We start from the raw sequence: 14,085 nt of genomic DNA, 5'->3' as shown, positions 1-14,085 counted from the left end.
TAATTCATACTCTGAATTTATTCTCAATGTAGAGTGGCTCCACATTTGATTTTATGGGTGTGAAGTCTCTCTCGACAGGTGCCAAGTAAACATCAGATAGATTAAGTGATTTGTATTAATGGTGTAATTAGAGGGGAAATTGACTCTTCCTATTCTGATTGGTTCAGGAAAACTTCATAAAGTGGGATTTCATGAATTTGGACTCAAAGACCAGAGAGTATTTAGTCTAAGTAGGAAAGAAGGAAGGCACTGTGGAGATTTTGAAAGAACTAACTGTCAAATCTGCAGTATCTCTGTGATCATGGCAATCTACTTAATATACTCAAGTCTCAGTTTCTTAATTTATAAAATGGAGATGGTGATAGCAATTTGGTAGGATTGTTGTGAAGATCAGAAGTGCCTGCACATAGCAAGCAATGAACAAATGGTAGCTACTATTATAGATTAGGGACTCATGGAGTGATGCCATAAAAAATGATGGAGGAGGAAGCTCCAAAAATTGGTTTCTTCCCCAAGATGACTGTTAGGGAGCATAACTGAAGCAGTTATTTTGGAATTCTGGAGTCCAGGCAAACACAGCATCCGGGGAGCGCTTAATGAAGAAAGAGGCCGGCAGGTTTTTGAGAACTTCAGTGTTTTGCATAGTGGCTGCCACTTTCCGTCTCCTAGCCCTGTGGCAGAAAACTGGGTACGGTGGTCCCTGATTTCTGGTGTGGCTTTGTTTGTCTTTCAGAAATTGAGATTGTTTCTGTTGCTGCTTTTGATTGCCGAGGGCCTGGCCCAGAGGCTGGCCATTGTTTCAAACCCCAAAGGCTAAAATGACTTCCCTGGCTTCTGCCAAGGGGATTTAAAGACACATACCCTTTCCCCCTTTTCTTATTGGATCCTGATGTATAAGGAAATCTCTGTCAGGCCACCGGATGACATGGAGATGACCAAACAGAGACTTCAGTGATAATATGTGACAAGGAATATGCTATTTGCAAAAAATTAGTTTGGAAAAGTCAATAAATAAACTGTTGACTACAGACTTCTCCACATAATAATAGCAATCTCTAGGGTTGGAGAGAATCTGATTTCTTTAGTTACACATTACAATATTCAAAATGTCCAATTCTCAAAAAAAATTATAAAGCATATGAAGAAATAGGAAATATGACCCAATCACAGAGACAAAAATGCAGATTGACAAAAGCCATCCCTGAGGAAGCCCAGACATTGGACTTGTTAGACAAAGACTTTAACTATTTCTAATATGCTCAAAATGCTGAAGGAAACCATGGACTACTCAAAGAAAAGCAAGAGAACAATGTGTGGAGAAATGCAGAAGATCAGTAGAGAGATGAAAATCATAAGAGACCAGTAGCTGAAATAAAGAAATCAATAGAAGGTTCAATGACAGATTTGAGCAGGTGGAAGAAGGAATAAAAAAAAGAACAAAAAACGTTCAAGATAGGGCAGGACTAGAAAGAAAAAAGATGAAGAAAAATGAACAGTACCTAAGGGACCTATGAGACACCATTAAATGTATGAACATATGCATTATGTGGCTCAGGTGGTAAAGAATCTGCCTGCAATGTGGGAGACCTGGGTTTGATCCCTGGGTTGGGAAGATCCCCTGGAGAAGGTAAAGGCCACCCACTCCAGTGTTCTGGCCTAGAGAATTCCATGGACTATATAGTCCATGGGATCACAAAGAGTTGGACACGACTGAGCAACTTTCACTTCACTGTGCATTATGGAAATCTTAGAAGAGAGTAAGAAAGGGTCAGAAAAAAGTTATTTGAAAAAGTAATGGCGAACTTCCCTGGTGGCACAGTGGATAAGAATCTGCCTGCCAATGCAGGGGATACGAGTTCGATCCCTGGTCCAGGAAGATCCCACATGCCAAGGAGCAGCTGATCTCCTGTGTCACAACTCCTGAGCCCATGAGCAGCAAGTACTGAGCCTGTATGCCACAACTACTGAAGCCCATGGGCCTGGAGACTGCTCTGAAGCCACCGCAATGAGAAGCCCAAGCACCACGAAGAATAACTCGTACTCACTGCAACTAGAGAAAGCCCACACAAAGTAACAAAGACCCAGCACAATCTAATAAATAAATAAAAATTTAAAAACAGTGTTAAAAAGTAATGGCTGAGAAGAACTTTATCATTTTAGCTCTTAAATTTAGGTCTTTGATTCATTTTGAGCTAATTTTTTTATATGGTGAAAAGTAGGGGTCCAACTTTTGCAAGTAGTTATGCAGTTGTCCCTGCACCATTTGTTGAGGAAAAGGTTCTTTTCCTGTTGGATAGACCCTGTTCTTCTTTTTCAAGATTGTTTTGGGGTCCTTCGCAATTCCATAAGCATTTGAAGTTTGGCTTTCCCACTTCCCCATAAAAAGGCAGTTGAAATTTTGAATGGGATCGCATTGGATCTGTAGCCCACTTTGGGTCTGTTGACACCTTAACAATATTTAGTCTTACAGCCCATGTAAGCCCAATATACAGTCTTACAGGATGTCCTTCTGTTTATAGGCATATTTCAGAGATGCTGTGGGTTCAGTTCCACACCATTGCAATGAAGGCAAGTATCACAATAAAGTGAGTCACACAAATTTTTTAGTTCCCCAGTGCATGTAAAAGTTATGTTTACACTATATTAAGTGTGCAGTAACATTATGTCTAAAAAAAAAATAATGTACGTACCATAATTAAAAAACAGTTCTATGGGGAAAATGATGCTAATGGACTAGGTTGACCCAGGGTTGCCACAAACTTTCAGTTTGTAAGAAATGAAATATCTGTGAAGCACAGTAAAGCTAAATGCAATAAAATAAGCTACGCCTGTATTTGTCTTTAATTTCTTTCAGTAGTACAGTTTTTTATGTCTTTGGTTAAATTTATTCCTAGGTATTTTATTTAGATGCTATTATAAATTAAATTTCTTAATTTCCTTTTTGGATTGTTCATTGCTGATGTATACACACATTTGATTGTTGTGTGTTTGTCTTGTAAACTGCAACTTTGCTGAATTTGTTTATTAGCTCTGTAGCTTTCTTGTGGGTTCTGTGGGATTTTCCATATATAGGATCTTGTCATCTGTGAATAGACACTGTTTACTTCTTCCTTTTCAATTTGGATGCCTTTTACTTCTTTCTTCTTGTGTCTGGATAGAACTTAAGTACAGTATTGTGTAGCTGTGGTAAAAAGCAGGCTTCCTTGCCATGTTCCTGATCTTAGGAAGAAAGCTTTCAGTCTTTCACCACCAAGTATTATGTTAACTGTAAGTTTTTTATAAATGTCCTCTATCATGTTGAGGAAGTTCCTTTCAGTCTTAACTTTCTTTGTGTGTGTGTGCATATTTTAAATATCATGAAAGGATGTTGGATTTTGTCAGAGATGCCTTTTCTACATCAATTGAGGTGATCTTGTGATTTCATTTTTTTTCCTTTTTTCTATTACTGTGGTGTGTCATATTGATTGACTTATATTGAACCACTTTGGATAAATTCCACTTTTTCAGCAAGCCAAGCCACTGCTTTTCCAGCATGGGTGAATTCTTAGTCCTTCAAGTAGCACCCAGACACATTAGAGTAGGTAGACACAATAATTTGCTGTTTAGGTCTACTCTGCCGTCTCTGAAGCTAGGTAGCTGTGTCCCATATAGGAAATGCAGGCTGATATCTTCAAGGCTTCTGCTTTATAGAGAGAGGGAAGGGGACAAAGGTAAGGAATGCTACAGCCATTTCGTACCATTTTTAAGTTGCCTTTTTCTTGATTCATTGTTCACGTAGTCATTGTACAGCTTTTGTTTTCCAGAGTTCTGACATAGCTGGTTCTGACTCTTTCAGCATGTATTTCAATGTTTGTGTGGAGATGAGAGCTTGGAGCTGCCTACTCTGCCATTTTGCTGATTTCACTTTCTTCTTTCCTTTTTGATTTAATTTTTCTCCTTTATTCTTTCTTCTATTAAGGCATTATTTGCTTTACTTAGTTCAGTTTAGTTCAGTTGCTCAATCGTGTCCAACTCTTTGCCACCCCATGGACTGCAGCACGCCAGGCCTCCCTGTCCATCACCAACTCCTGGAGTTTACCCAAACTCCTGTCCATTGAGTCAGTGATGTCATCTAACCATCTCATCCTCTGTCATCCCCTTCTCCTTCTGCCTTCAGTCTTTCCCAGCATGAGGGTCTTTCCAAATGAGTCAGCTCTTCACATCAGGTGGCCAAAGTATTGGAGTTTCAGCTTCAACATCAGTCCTTCCAGTGAACACCCAGGACTGATCTGCTTTAGGATAGACTGGTTGGATCTCCTTGCAGTCTAAGGGACTCTCAAAAGTCTTCTCCAACACCACAGTTCAAAAGCATCAGTTCTTTGGCACTCAGCTTTGTTTACAGTCCAACTCTCACATCCATACATGACTACTGGAAAAACCATAGCCTTGACTAGATGGACCTTGGTTGGCAAAGTACTGTCTCTGCTTTTTAATATGCTATCTAGGTTGGTCATAACTTTTCTTCCAAGGAGTGTCTTTTAATTTCATGGCTGCAGTCACCTTCTGCAGTGATTTTGGAGCCCCAAAAAATAAAGTCTGACACTGTTTCCGCTATTTCTCCTGCTATTTGCTGTGAAGTGCTGGGACCCGATGCCATGATCTTTGTTTTCTGAATGTTGAGCTTTAAGCCAACTTTTTCACTCTGCTCTTTAACTTTCATCAAGAGGCTCTTTAGTTCTTTTTCACTTTCTGCCATAAGGGTGGTGTCATCTGCGTATCTGAGGTTATGGGATATTTCTCCGAGCAATCTTGATTCCAGTTTGTGCTTCATCCAGACATTTCTCATAATGTACTCTGCGTATAAGTTAAATAAGCACAGTGACAATATACGTATATAGCCTTGACATACTCCTTTTCCTATTTGGAACCAGTTCCATGTCCAGTTCTAACTGTTGCTTCCTGACCTGCATACAGATTTCTCAAGAGGCAGGTCAGGTGGTCTGGTATTACTTAGTTACTCATGTCCTAATTTTGTACTCATTCCTGAAATGATTCCCCTTATTTCCTGTTTCTTTCCTACAGTTTTATAATTGTAATTTATATTTCTCTTCCATGCCTTGAGTTATTTTCTTTGTCTTTTAGCTTGTTCTGAAATAGTGTGATTTTGATCTGTTCCCAAGGTATGTCTCTCATTATGTGTAGGGAGTGTTGTTTGCTTTTTAATTGTTTTTTCTTAAAATAGCTATGAGATGGGACATTGATATTTTTCTGTTATTCATTTTTATGTAAAATTTGTTTTCCTGAACTTAGAGAAGGGAGTCATGATTCAGGATAACTTTTGTAATGTCACAGAGCTCCCTCTTCTGTTGTTTTTGTAAACTGTTTAAAAATATAATGGCTTCCTTTCCCTTTTTCTACTTTTATGTGGGTCTTTCTTTCCTGTCTCTGTTGTCTCTACCCTGCTCAATTTTGGTTCCAAACCCTACAACTTTTGAGGGAAAGCCCTATCCTGGAATGCAACTTTGGTTGGTAGGTTGATTTTAAGAATTTATATGACTCAGACTGCTCCATCCTTTTTCAGAATTTACCTCACACTCACTCATTAGTGGATTGGGCTAAACCTTTCCCATTTTCAGATTCTCTTTTCAAATTGGCTATCATATTGTCCAGTGAATAGACAGTGACTATTCTGAGGTACTCAAGTCCTTCAAATGCCCATTGCTTCTGTATGCATCCTCCTGCACAGATGCTGATTTCATGCAGGTCTCATAACTTTTGATCCTTTTTCCCACTTTTATTTTGAGTTTCATGTAGATAATTTTCACCTGTTGTTGTATGTATTCTGCATGGGATTTTGGTTTTGCTGTCTTAGTCATTCTTTTTGATTTTAGGTGGTGATTCAAGTAAGTTAAAAAATCTGTGATGTAGTATCTGCCACCAAGAGTTGAGGATCCACTCTGCATTCATATTTTGAAATTTCCCTGTATGGACTTGGAATTGCTGGCCTCTCGCTGATGGCCTGTCTCCCGTGTTTGTGCTTCCTTCTGAAACTTTAAAAAATCTGTTGACAGTTGGAAACTGCAAAACGTGTCACCTTAGAGAAGGCTAGAAAGAAGCAGTTTATCATTATAGTGAAAATGAAAGCATTTACACATTGAGGTGAAGTTGCAAATGGTACAGAACATGTTTGCCTACAGAATGAACAGCAGAAACTTTCTGAAGGCCAAAGAGCAAATTATGCAACCTGTGACGTGCTGTGCTTGTGTCTTTGAAAGTAATCGTAATAAGCGAGAAACAGGAAAGAGTGACTGGTAGGGTGAGGACAGCCTTTTAGTTCAAGGATTGCCATCAATGCCTGATTTGGGGGAGCTTAACTTTAATTCAGGGGAAGACAGGGGGTTAATTGAGGATAAATCCTGTGCGAAAACAGTGAGAGATGGACTTTGGCCACAAGCAGCAGAGAGTTTTATAAATTCAGGGCTCCTAAGACACCTGCTCAACATCAAAGTGAATGCCCAGTGGCTAATGCAAACACTAGAGACGGATTGGGCATTCCTTTAGGCTACTAGAAAACAAAGATAGTTAAAACTTCAATAGGATTTTTTTTTCCCAGCATAGTAAAAAAAATGGGAGGGAAAAAAGGCCTGATGGAAAAAGGTATCAGCGTAGAGAAGAAAGAAATTTCTAGTTGGAAAGTGACATAGGGCCAAATGACATACAAGTATATCCAGGCAAGTCCATCCAGGGACTGTTACCATAGTCACTTCTCAGTCCCTTGCAAACATAGTCACTTCCCAGTCTCTTGACTTCTTTACACCTACCTAGTGAAAGTTGCTCAGTCGTGTCCGACTCTTTGCAACCTGTGAACTATACAGTCCATGGAATTCTCCAGGCCAGAATACTGGAGTGGGTGGCCTTTCTCTTCCCCAGGGGATCTTTCCACCCAGGGATCGAATCCAGGTCTCCTGCACTGCGGGCGGATTCTTTACCAGCTGAGCCACAAGGGAAGCCCTGCACCTACCTAACCTGATAGTAGATAGAATAGCTTTTGTACAGTGTATACTGAATAGTGGAAGATTGTTTCATTGAAGGTGCAGAAACATTTTTAATATCAGTTTTTTACAACACCAAGGGGAGAAGGGTAAATCAATATAAATATTTATGCAGGGAAGTAAACTATTGCTGTCTAGCTCTGCCCAAGTGCAGAAGCTCTGGGACATGAATGGAGGTTGGTGGGGAAAATAGTGGGAGTTAATGAGTTCGGAGAGGGAACCACCAGCCAGGTCGTATGGGGTTTTGTTGGCCATAGTGGTAAGAACTTTGAAGTTTATTATAAGGTGTTTGGAAGCTGTTAGCAGATTGAGAGCAGGGGAACAGTGAACAACTGATGTAAATGATGTTTTCAAGCTAGCTGGAGGTCAGAAGTACTGTGTGTGGTGTGCTCTGGGCATAGTAATAGACATGTTAGAATGTAAAGAACCTGGGCTAATTTGATTACATTCTCTAAATTTATGGTTTTAGAGTTAAGAGCTACAAACATGAGGTGTTGAGATATATGTGTGCATATGTGTATACAGAAAAACACACGTTTTCTTATTTTTCAAGCAAAACTTGCTGAACAGTACTGAACCTCATTTCATATATTCTTACTTCTGTTCTCTTAATTTTTTTTTTTTAAACCACTAGTCACAGCCCAGTAAATTGACTTAGTAACACACTATTGTTGTTGTTCAATCCCTAAGTTATGTCCGACTCTTTGCAACCCCATGGACTGCAGCACGCCAGGCTTCCCTGTCCTTAACTATCTTCCGGAGTTGGCTCAAATTCATGTCCATTGAGGCAGTGATGCTATCCAGCCATCTTATCCATTAGTAACACAATAATGGATCAGAGTTTGAAGTTTGAAAACCACTGTAAATCTATAATCCCCTTATATAGCTTGCCAAGGCACATATAACTGAAAATGACCAAACCAGAATTCAGATATTGCCACATTTCCTAAGAATATATCTATTAAACAAACAGAAAAACAAGCTTGTTTATACAATGTTTAAGAGTAGGTTCCAGTGTGGAAAAAAATCTTGAGGATCATTGTCCCTTCTTGAGCATCTTGCCTATGCTTATCTCCCTGGTGTGAAATATTAAGGCCTTTAAATTTCAAATGTACTTGTAAAATATCAACACAGTTTTCTTTCCTAATGGCCTGTAATTAAATATATAAACTGCTAGCCAAAGTAACAGTTGGTCTTTCTTGAATTATAAACAGAATAAGTCATTTATAGCCAGCGTGGTGGCCTTTAAATTGTCGCCTAGGAATTAATGAAAAGAAATGTCATTTTCATATTTTCTGCAAATTGCTTATTCTTTTGTTGTGTGTCATTTTGGAAGAGGGTTTTATGGGAGGAGTGAAGGATAAATGAAACATGAGGGTCAGTATGAAGTAATGGGGGAAAAAATGTCCCTTTTAATTCTGTTATATAAACCCCTGCTTCTGTCTTCCATAGCTCTGTGACCTTTGGAAAGATACTTGCCTGTGCCCTACTTTTCTCATATATAAATGGAAATAATATCTATATCATAGCTTTAACGTTAAGATTAAATGAGGGCCTGGTGGTGCAGCATGTATTTTAATAAATATTAGTTTTCTTCTTTCCTTTCTTCTTTAGGAAGGAATTCAGTGAAAATGTGTTGCTAGAATAAGCAGGGCTGGAGAGTGTAGAAAAATGCAAAAAGAAAGGTACATCTTTTTTTATTGGTTGTTCTCTTCCTAGTAAGTCTGTTGTGTGTGATCCCAGTTGGTCATTTCTTTGGGGATAGGTAGGTGGTAAATAAGTAGGCTTCCTGTGCCTCCTGCCGTCCTTCCCCTTCTTAAAGAGGGAGGACTACCCGAGTGATGCAAGGCAAGTTTAGTGGGAACTAGAAAGTAATACCTTCACAGTTGATTCCAGTATTTTAGTTTCTCGTGTCTTCAGTCTGTTTATCACAAAGAATTTACTGAAGACATGTCAGTCCTGATACCAAGTATGTTAGTTCACTAATAGCTGTTCATATAGGTGTTACCCACTACCAGTTGTCCTTGCCTATGGAGTAAATAACACTTCCTTTGATTTAACCCAGAAATTATAGCGGCAGAGTTACAAAGTCAAAGTGAGATAAGAAGATAAAATTAGAGTTTTGTATAATTGCCTTTAAAAAATGTTTTATTGAGATATAATTTATATGCCATAAATTCAGTCTTTTAAAATGAACAAATTCAGTGATTTTTAGTACATTCAGAGAGTTGTATAACCATCACCACTATCTAACTTTAGAACCTTTTAATCACCCCAAAATGAAACGTTATACCCATTAACAGTTATTCACCCCACCCCATCCCTCCTCTCCTCTGCCCTGACACCTCAACCCCTTGCATCCACTAATGTGCTTTTTATATCTGTGGATTTGCTTATTCTGGATATTTCATATAAATTGAATTACACATGTCTTTTGTGACTGATTTCTTGTACTTAGCTTAATGTTTAAAAGTTCATTCATGTTGTAACATAAATCAGTACTTCATTACTTTTTATTGCCAAATAATTAATTCATATGGATATACTACATTTTATTTTCCTATTCATCAACTGATGGACATTTGGGTTTCCATTTTTTTGGCTCTAATGAATAATACTGTTGTGAACATTTGTGTACAAGTTTTTGTGAGGACATGTTTTCAATTCTCTTCAGTATATACTTCAGAGTGGAACTACAGGGTCATATGCTAGCTTTACATTCTAACATTTTGAGGACCTTATAAACTGTTTTCTGAAGTGATATACCATTTTGTCCCACTGGATTTTAAATCTCCCACTTTTAAAGTTCTGATTTTATACATAATGGAAAATCTTAGCTGAAATAAGCAATTTGAATTGATAGGGGGAAAAAATTCACCTGTAGTAGTTTGCAAAGTTGGAAGTACCTTTTTTTTTTTTTTTTGGAAGTACTTTTTTTAAAAGTAGGTTTGGAATTATTACTATTAATCGTTGGCTCTTTTTTTAAATTTTATTTTTGCAGTTTTATCTTCAAGACACTAAAAGTAGTAATGGTACCTTTATAAATAGCCAGAGATTGAGTCGAGGCTCTGAAGAAAGTCCACCATGTGAAATTCTTTCCGGTGACATTATCCAGTTTGGGGTAGATGTGACGGAGAACACACGGAAAGGTACGGGTATGGATCGATTTTTCCTATTATTTGTCTTGTTAAATTTTTTATTCTGTTGTTTAACGCTAACAAAACATTTCATGCTTGTAAAAGCAATTTAACTGTGACATTTCATGCAGTGAAATGTTGAGTGTCTCACTTTTCCTATTGCTTTTCTGAAATTTTAAATTCTGAAATATTAAATAGTTTATAATCTTTATCACAGTACCAAAATGTAAGGGCACTGCTGTGTCAGTTAAGAAGCAGTTGGCTGAAGTGACAGTATATTCAGCCAACAGGAGCTTAAACCATAAGGATGAGTGTGAAAACATTAGTCGCTCAGTCACTCCGACTCTTTGCAACCCTATGGACTGTACCCTGCCTGGCTCCTCTGTCCACGGAGTTATCCATTATCCAGGCAAGAATGTTGGAGCCGGTAGCCATTCCCTTCTCAAGGGGATCTTTCTGACCCAGGGATTAAACCTGGGTCTCCTGCATTCTGGGCAGATTCCTTACCTTCTGAGACACCAGGGAAGCCCCAAACCATCAAGATATCTATTATTAACTTATTAACAATAAGCCTGGAAGTAGGTTGGTCCAGACTTCGTTCAGTTGGCTCTGTAATGTTATCAGGAGTCCAGGCTCTTACTGTCCTCCCAGGCTGTTATCCTTTATGTGTTAGTTTCTTAAGCTTTTACTTGCCACCTTATGGTTTGAGGGTGATGGCTTCAGCCCCAGGCCTTATCTTCCCCACACCAGTGTCCTAAGCAAAAAAGATGAGATGGGGACAAAGAACCTTCTAGGGTGACTTTCTTTTTATGTTTGAAAGAACAATCTTTCATAGACTCCTTCCAGCAGATTCCTTCTTTTGCTCACTGTCTACGTGGGTGGGTCATGTATATAGCTTTAGCTCTAGTTACAGAGAAGCCGGGGAAGGAAGTTACCTGATCAAGGGGAGCAGGAGATCCATGACTAGCGTAGATCAATTATGATTTATCCCTTTGGTTGTGCGTTCATTGTTGCCCCAAACAAAATCAGAATTCTGTAGGCAGCTACTACAAATGTCAAATTTCATGTCTCAGTTTCTGAAATTAGAAGTTCTGCGACTAAATAAATTTAGATTATAATTCTGAGACTTTTTGGCCTTACCTAGTTCACTGTATAGTTTATGACTGAAATTATAATGACTGAATCATAAAACTAAAAAAATAGAAACCAAAAGCATGCCGTCCCACTTCTTGTAGTTTAGTATGCACAGTGGAATGATTGGCAAGTTTGTCCTTTTGTTTCTCTGAGCATCCTCTGATCTGAATACCCTAAGTTGTTAGCCTCTAACATTTTGCACAGTAGATGAGGGAATCCAGGTGTGATGGTGATGATGGTGTGTGAATATATGTGTCTTAGTTGCTCTGTCGTGTCCAACTCTTTGCAACCCCATGGATTGTAGCCTGCCAGGCTCACCTGTCCAGGCAGGAATACTGGAGTGGATTGTCATTCCCTTCTTCAGGTGATCTTCCCAACCCAGGGATTGAACCCAGGCCTCCCACATTGCAGGCAGATTCTTTACCATCTCAGCCACCAGGGAAGCCCTATATGTATGTATGCATATACATTTATGTACTGCAACTACAGTATTATTTTTGTTGGGTTTTGTTGGCCTTCTCAGGGTGTTAGGATTTGATACATGGATGTGTGCAGGGCCAGCGTCTTAGGAATTTTCATTTACAGTTGTAAAATAGAAAAGAAAATTTGTATTTTGATGCAAAATACTGAGTGCTTCTTACTTAGAGAACTCCACTTCTGTATAACCATACTGAGAACAGCTGCAGTGGACACTTTGATATCTCCTGTTGCTGTATCACATCTCCTCTGCTACCGAGTCATTCACGAAACATTTACTGAACCCCAGCTGTGAATAACCCAGAGAAGGCAGAATTTAATTACGTTGTCTTTCTCTCCAAGGAATATCTATTTTCTTGTCTTGCATTTCTCAAAGAGAATTAAGAGGTGTTAATTGGCAGAAGAATGAGGTAATCAAATACATTTAGGAAATGCTTAACCAAAGGTAGGCAAGACATCTCAGAGCTTTTAACATGCTAACATATGTGCAGGTCTCTAAGAGGGTAATCAGTTGAATGTAGGTAACTCCAAACTGTTTCCACTTTTCTTCCCCATCTTGCTGTGCAGGACACTTTACAAAATACTGTAGAAAGCTAAGAGCAAAACTGAGACTTAAGTGTTAGTACAGTATTATTTCAGCAGCATCAATTCTTGCAGGCTTCTTTGAAAATTTACATATTTTTTATGCCAACTTTAAGGAAATTAAGAAAATTTTCTTCGTCATTTAAAATGTTGTTTCTTTTGGTACTTAATTGGCTTGAAAAAGTTGACTTATATTATAATGCATGGCCTCTTGGGAGTCAGCTATGTCATGAATTGAGTATTACTATTTAAGCATATGCTTTAAAATAAAAAGATGTTGCTCTATGCTAAACATTATATCAGTTGGAAAATCCTGTTGAAATTGTGCAACATTATTGGATAACTGGTGGATCAAAGAAATCAAAAAAAGGAACTTCAAACTATGTGGAAAGGAAAGAGACTTTCCTACCAAAATATATTAAATCCTTTACTCAGATAAAAATTTACAATCTAAAATTTTTCCATTATTAAAAAAGAAAGACAAACAATGAAGGAACTTGGCACTTGGAAGAAATTAGAAAAAAAACAAGAAAAAGAAGTTTGGAAGAAGAAAAATGAAAAACAGAAATTAATGAAATGAACAAAAAAAATTTAGAAGGGGTAAACAAACCCAACTGCTGGTTCTTTAAAACAAGACAATAAAATAGGTAGTTCATAAGCCTTGATTCCTTTATTAGGTTAAAAAATACAAGGATTGAGAAAGGAGATATAAACAGATACGGGATATACCAAAAGAGTTCTTAGAGACTGTTACATACCAAACTGTGGCCAAAAAAAAAAAAAAATAGAGTAAATTAATGTTTTCCTGGCAAAAGTACCCCAAGATGTAGAGAACTTTCCAATTTTTTTTGGAGAGCCTAAAAAAGTTATTAAAAATTGACTAGAAACATGCATTTGAAGTTGAATTTGGCCTTATTAAAAAAAAAAGATAAATCCAATGTTGTGTAAATAATCCAATATAGGTGAAGGTGAGAAGCTCTGAAAATCGTTTAAAGAAGCCAGCAGCCTTTCATTAGTGCCAAATTCTGATACAGATAAAGTACAAAGAAAAAAACCTGTAATTTCATTTGTAACAATAGATAAAAAATTCTGGTTTGGATAGTAATAAATTCAGAAGTGAAGCTAGAATAAACTGAAGTAGGATTTACTCTAAGAATGCAAAGATAATTCAATTTGGGGGAAATATGTCAACATTGTGCACAAAATAAAGCTGAGAAATATGTACTGTAGAACCAGTGGATGTTGAAAAGGCAGTTGATCAAGTTCAGGAGCTATTCCTAGTAAAAATTGTAAATAAATAGGATGAAAAGAAAAACAAAAATTATAATTAAAACAGAAGAAAAATAACAAAAATGCTGCACATCTATAAAAATGCATGAACTAAGTTTGTGTATATCAATAAAGATAAATCTCAAACATTATCTCAAGAAAATTGCAAAAGAATGTATATGGTATAATACCCTTTACATGAAGCATGAATTCATGTACAACAATGCTCTGCTGTGCTTTCTTTTATTATATCAATTAAATTCTTTAAGATCTTTTAAAATTGAGGTATAATTAATTTATCATCTTGTGCTGGTTTCAGGTATATAGCAAAGTGATTCAGTTTTCTGTGTGTGTATATGTCTGTTCATGTATGTATGTGCATTGTTTTTCAGATTCTTTTCCATTATAGGTTATTAAAAGATATTGAATATAGTTCTCTGTGCTATGCAGTAGGT

The 14,085-nt window shown here is 37.6% G+C and overlaps 1 protein-coding gene across 34 annotated transcripts in view; it reads left to right on the top strand.

Annotated features, from left to right (window-relative positions):
- Positions 1-14,085, top strand: part of SLMAP (sarcolemma associated protein) — a 146,471-nt gene that overhangs the window by 50,660 nt on the left and 81,726 nt on the right. For 21 of the 34 annotated variants that reach the window (XM_070455870.1, XM_070455861.1, XM_070455867.1 and 18 more), the window contains exon 2: positions 10,033-10,180. In XM_070455870.1, coding sequence (XP_070311971.1) covers positions 10,033-10,180 — 148 coding nt within the window. Of the gene's footprint in view, positions 1-8,637; positions 8,717-10,032; positions 10,187-14,085 lie in introns of those variants that run through there. The other 13 variants (XM_070455860.1, XM_070455849.1, XM_070455853.1 and 10 more) reach the window with 2 other exon arrangements.

The sequence above is a fragment of the Odocoileus virginianus genome, chromosome 26, assembly GCF_023699985.2.
Source record: "Odocoileus virginianus isolate 20LAN1187 ecotype Illinois chromosome 26, Ovbor_1.2, whole genome shotgun sequence".
NCBI lineage: Eukaryota > Metazoa > Chordata > Mammalia > Artiodactyla > Cervidae > Odocoileus > Odocoileus virginianus.
The sequence above is the reverse complement of the archived record's forward strand: the minus strand, read 5'-3'. Positions and strand labels throughout refer to the sequence as shown.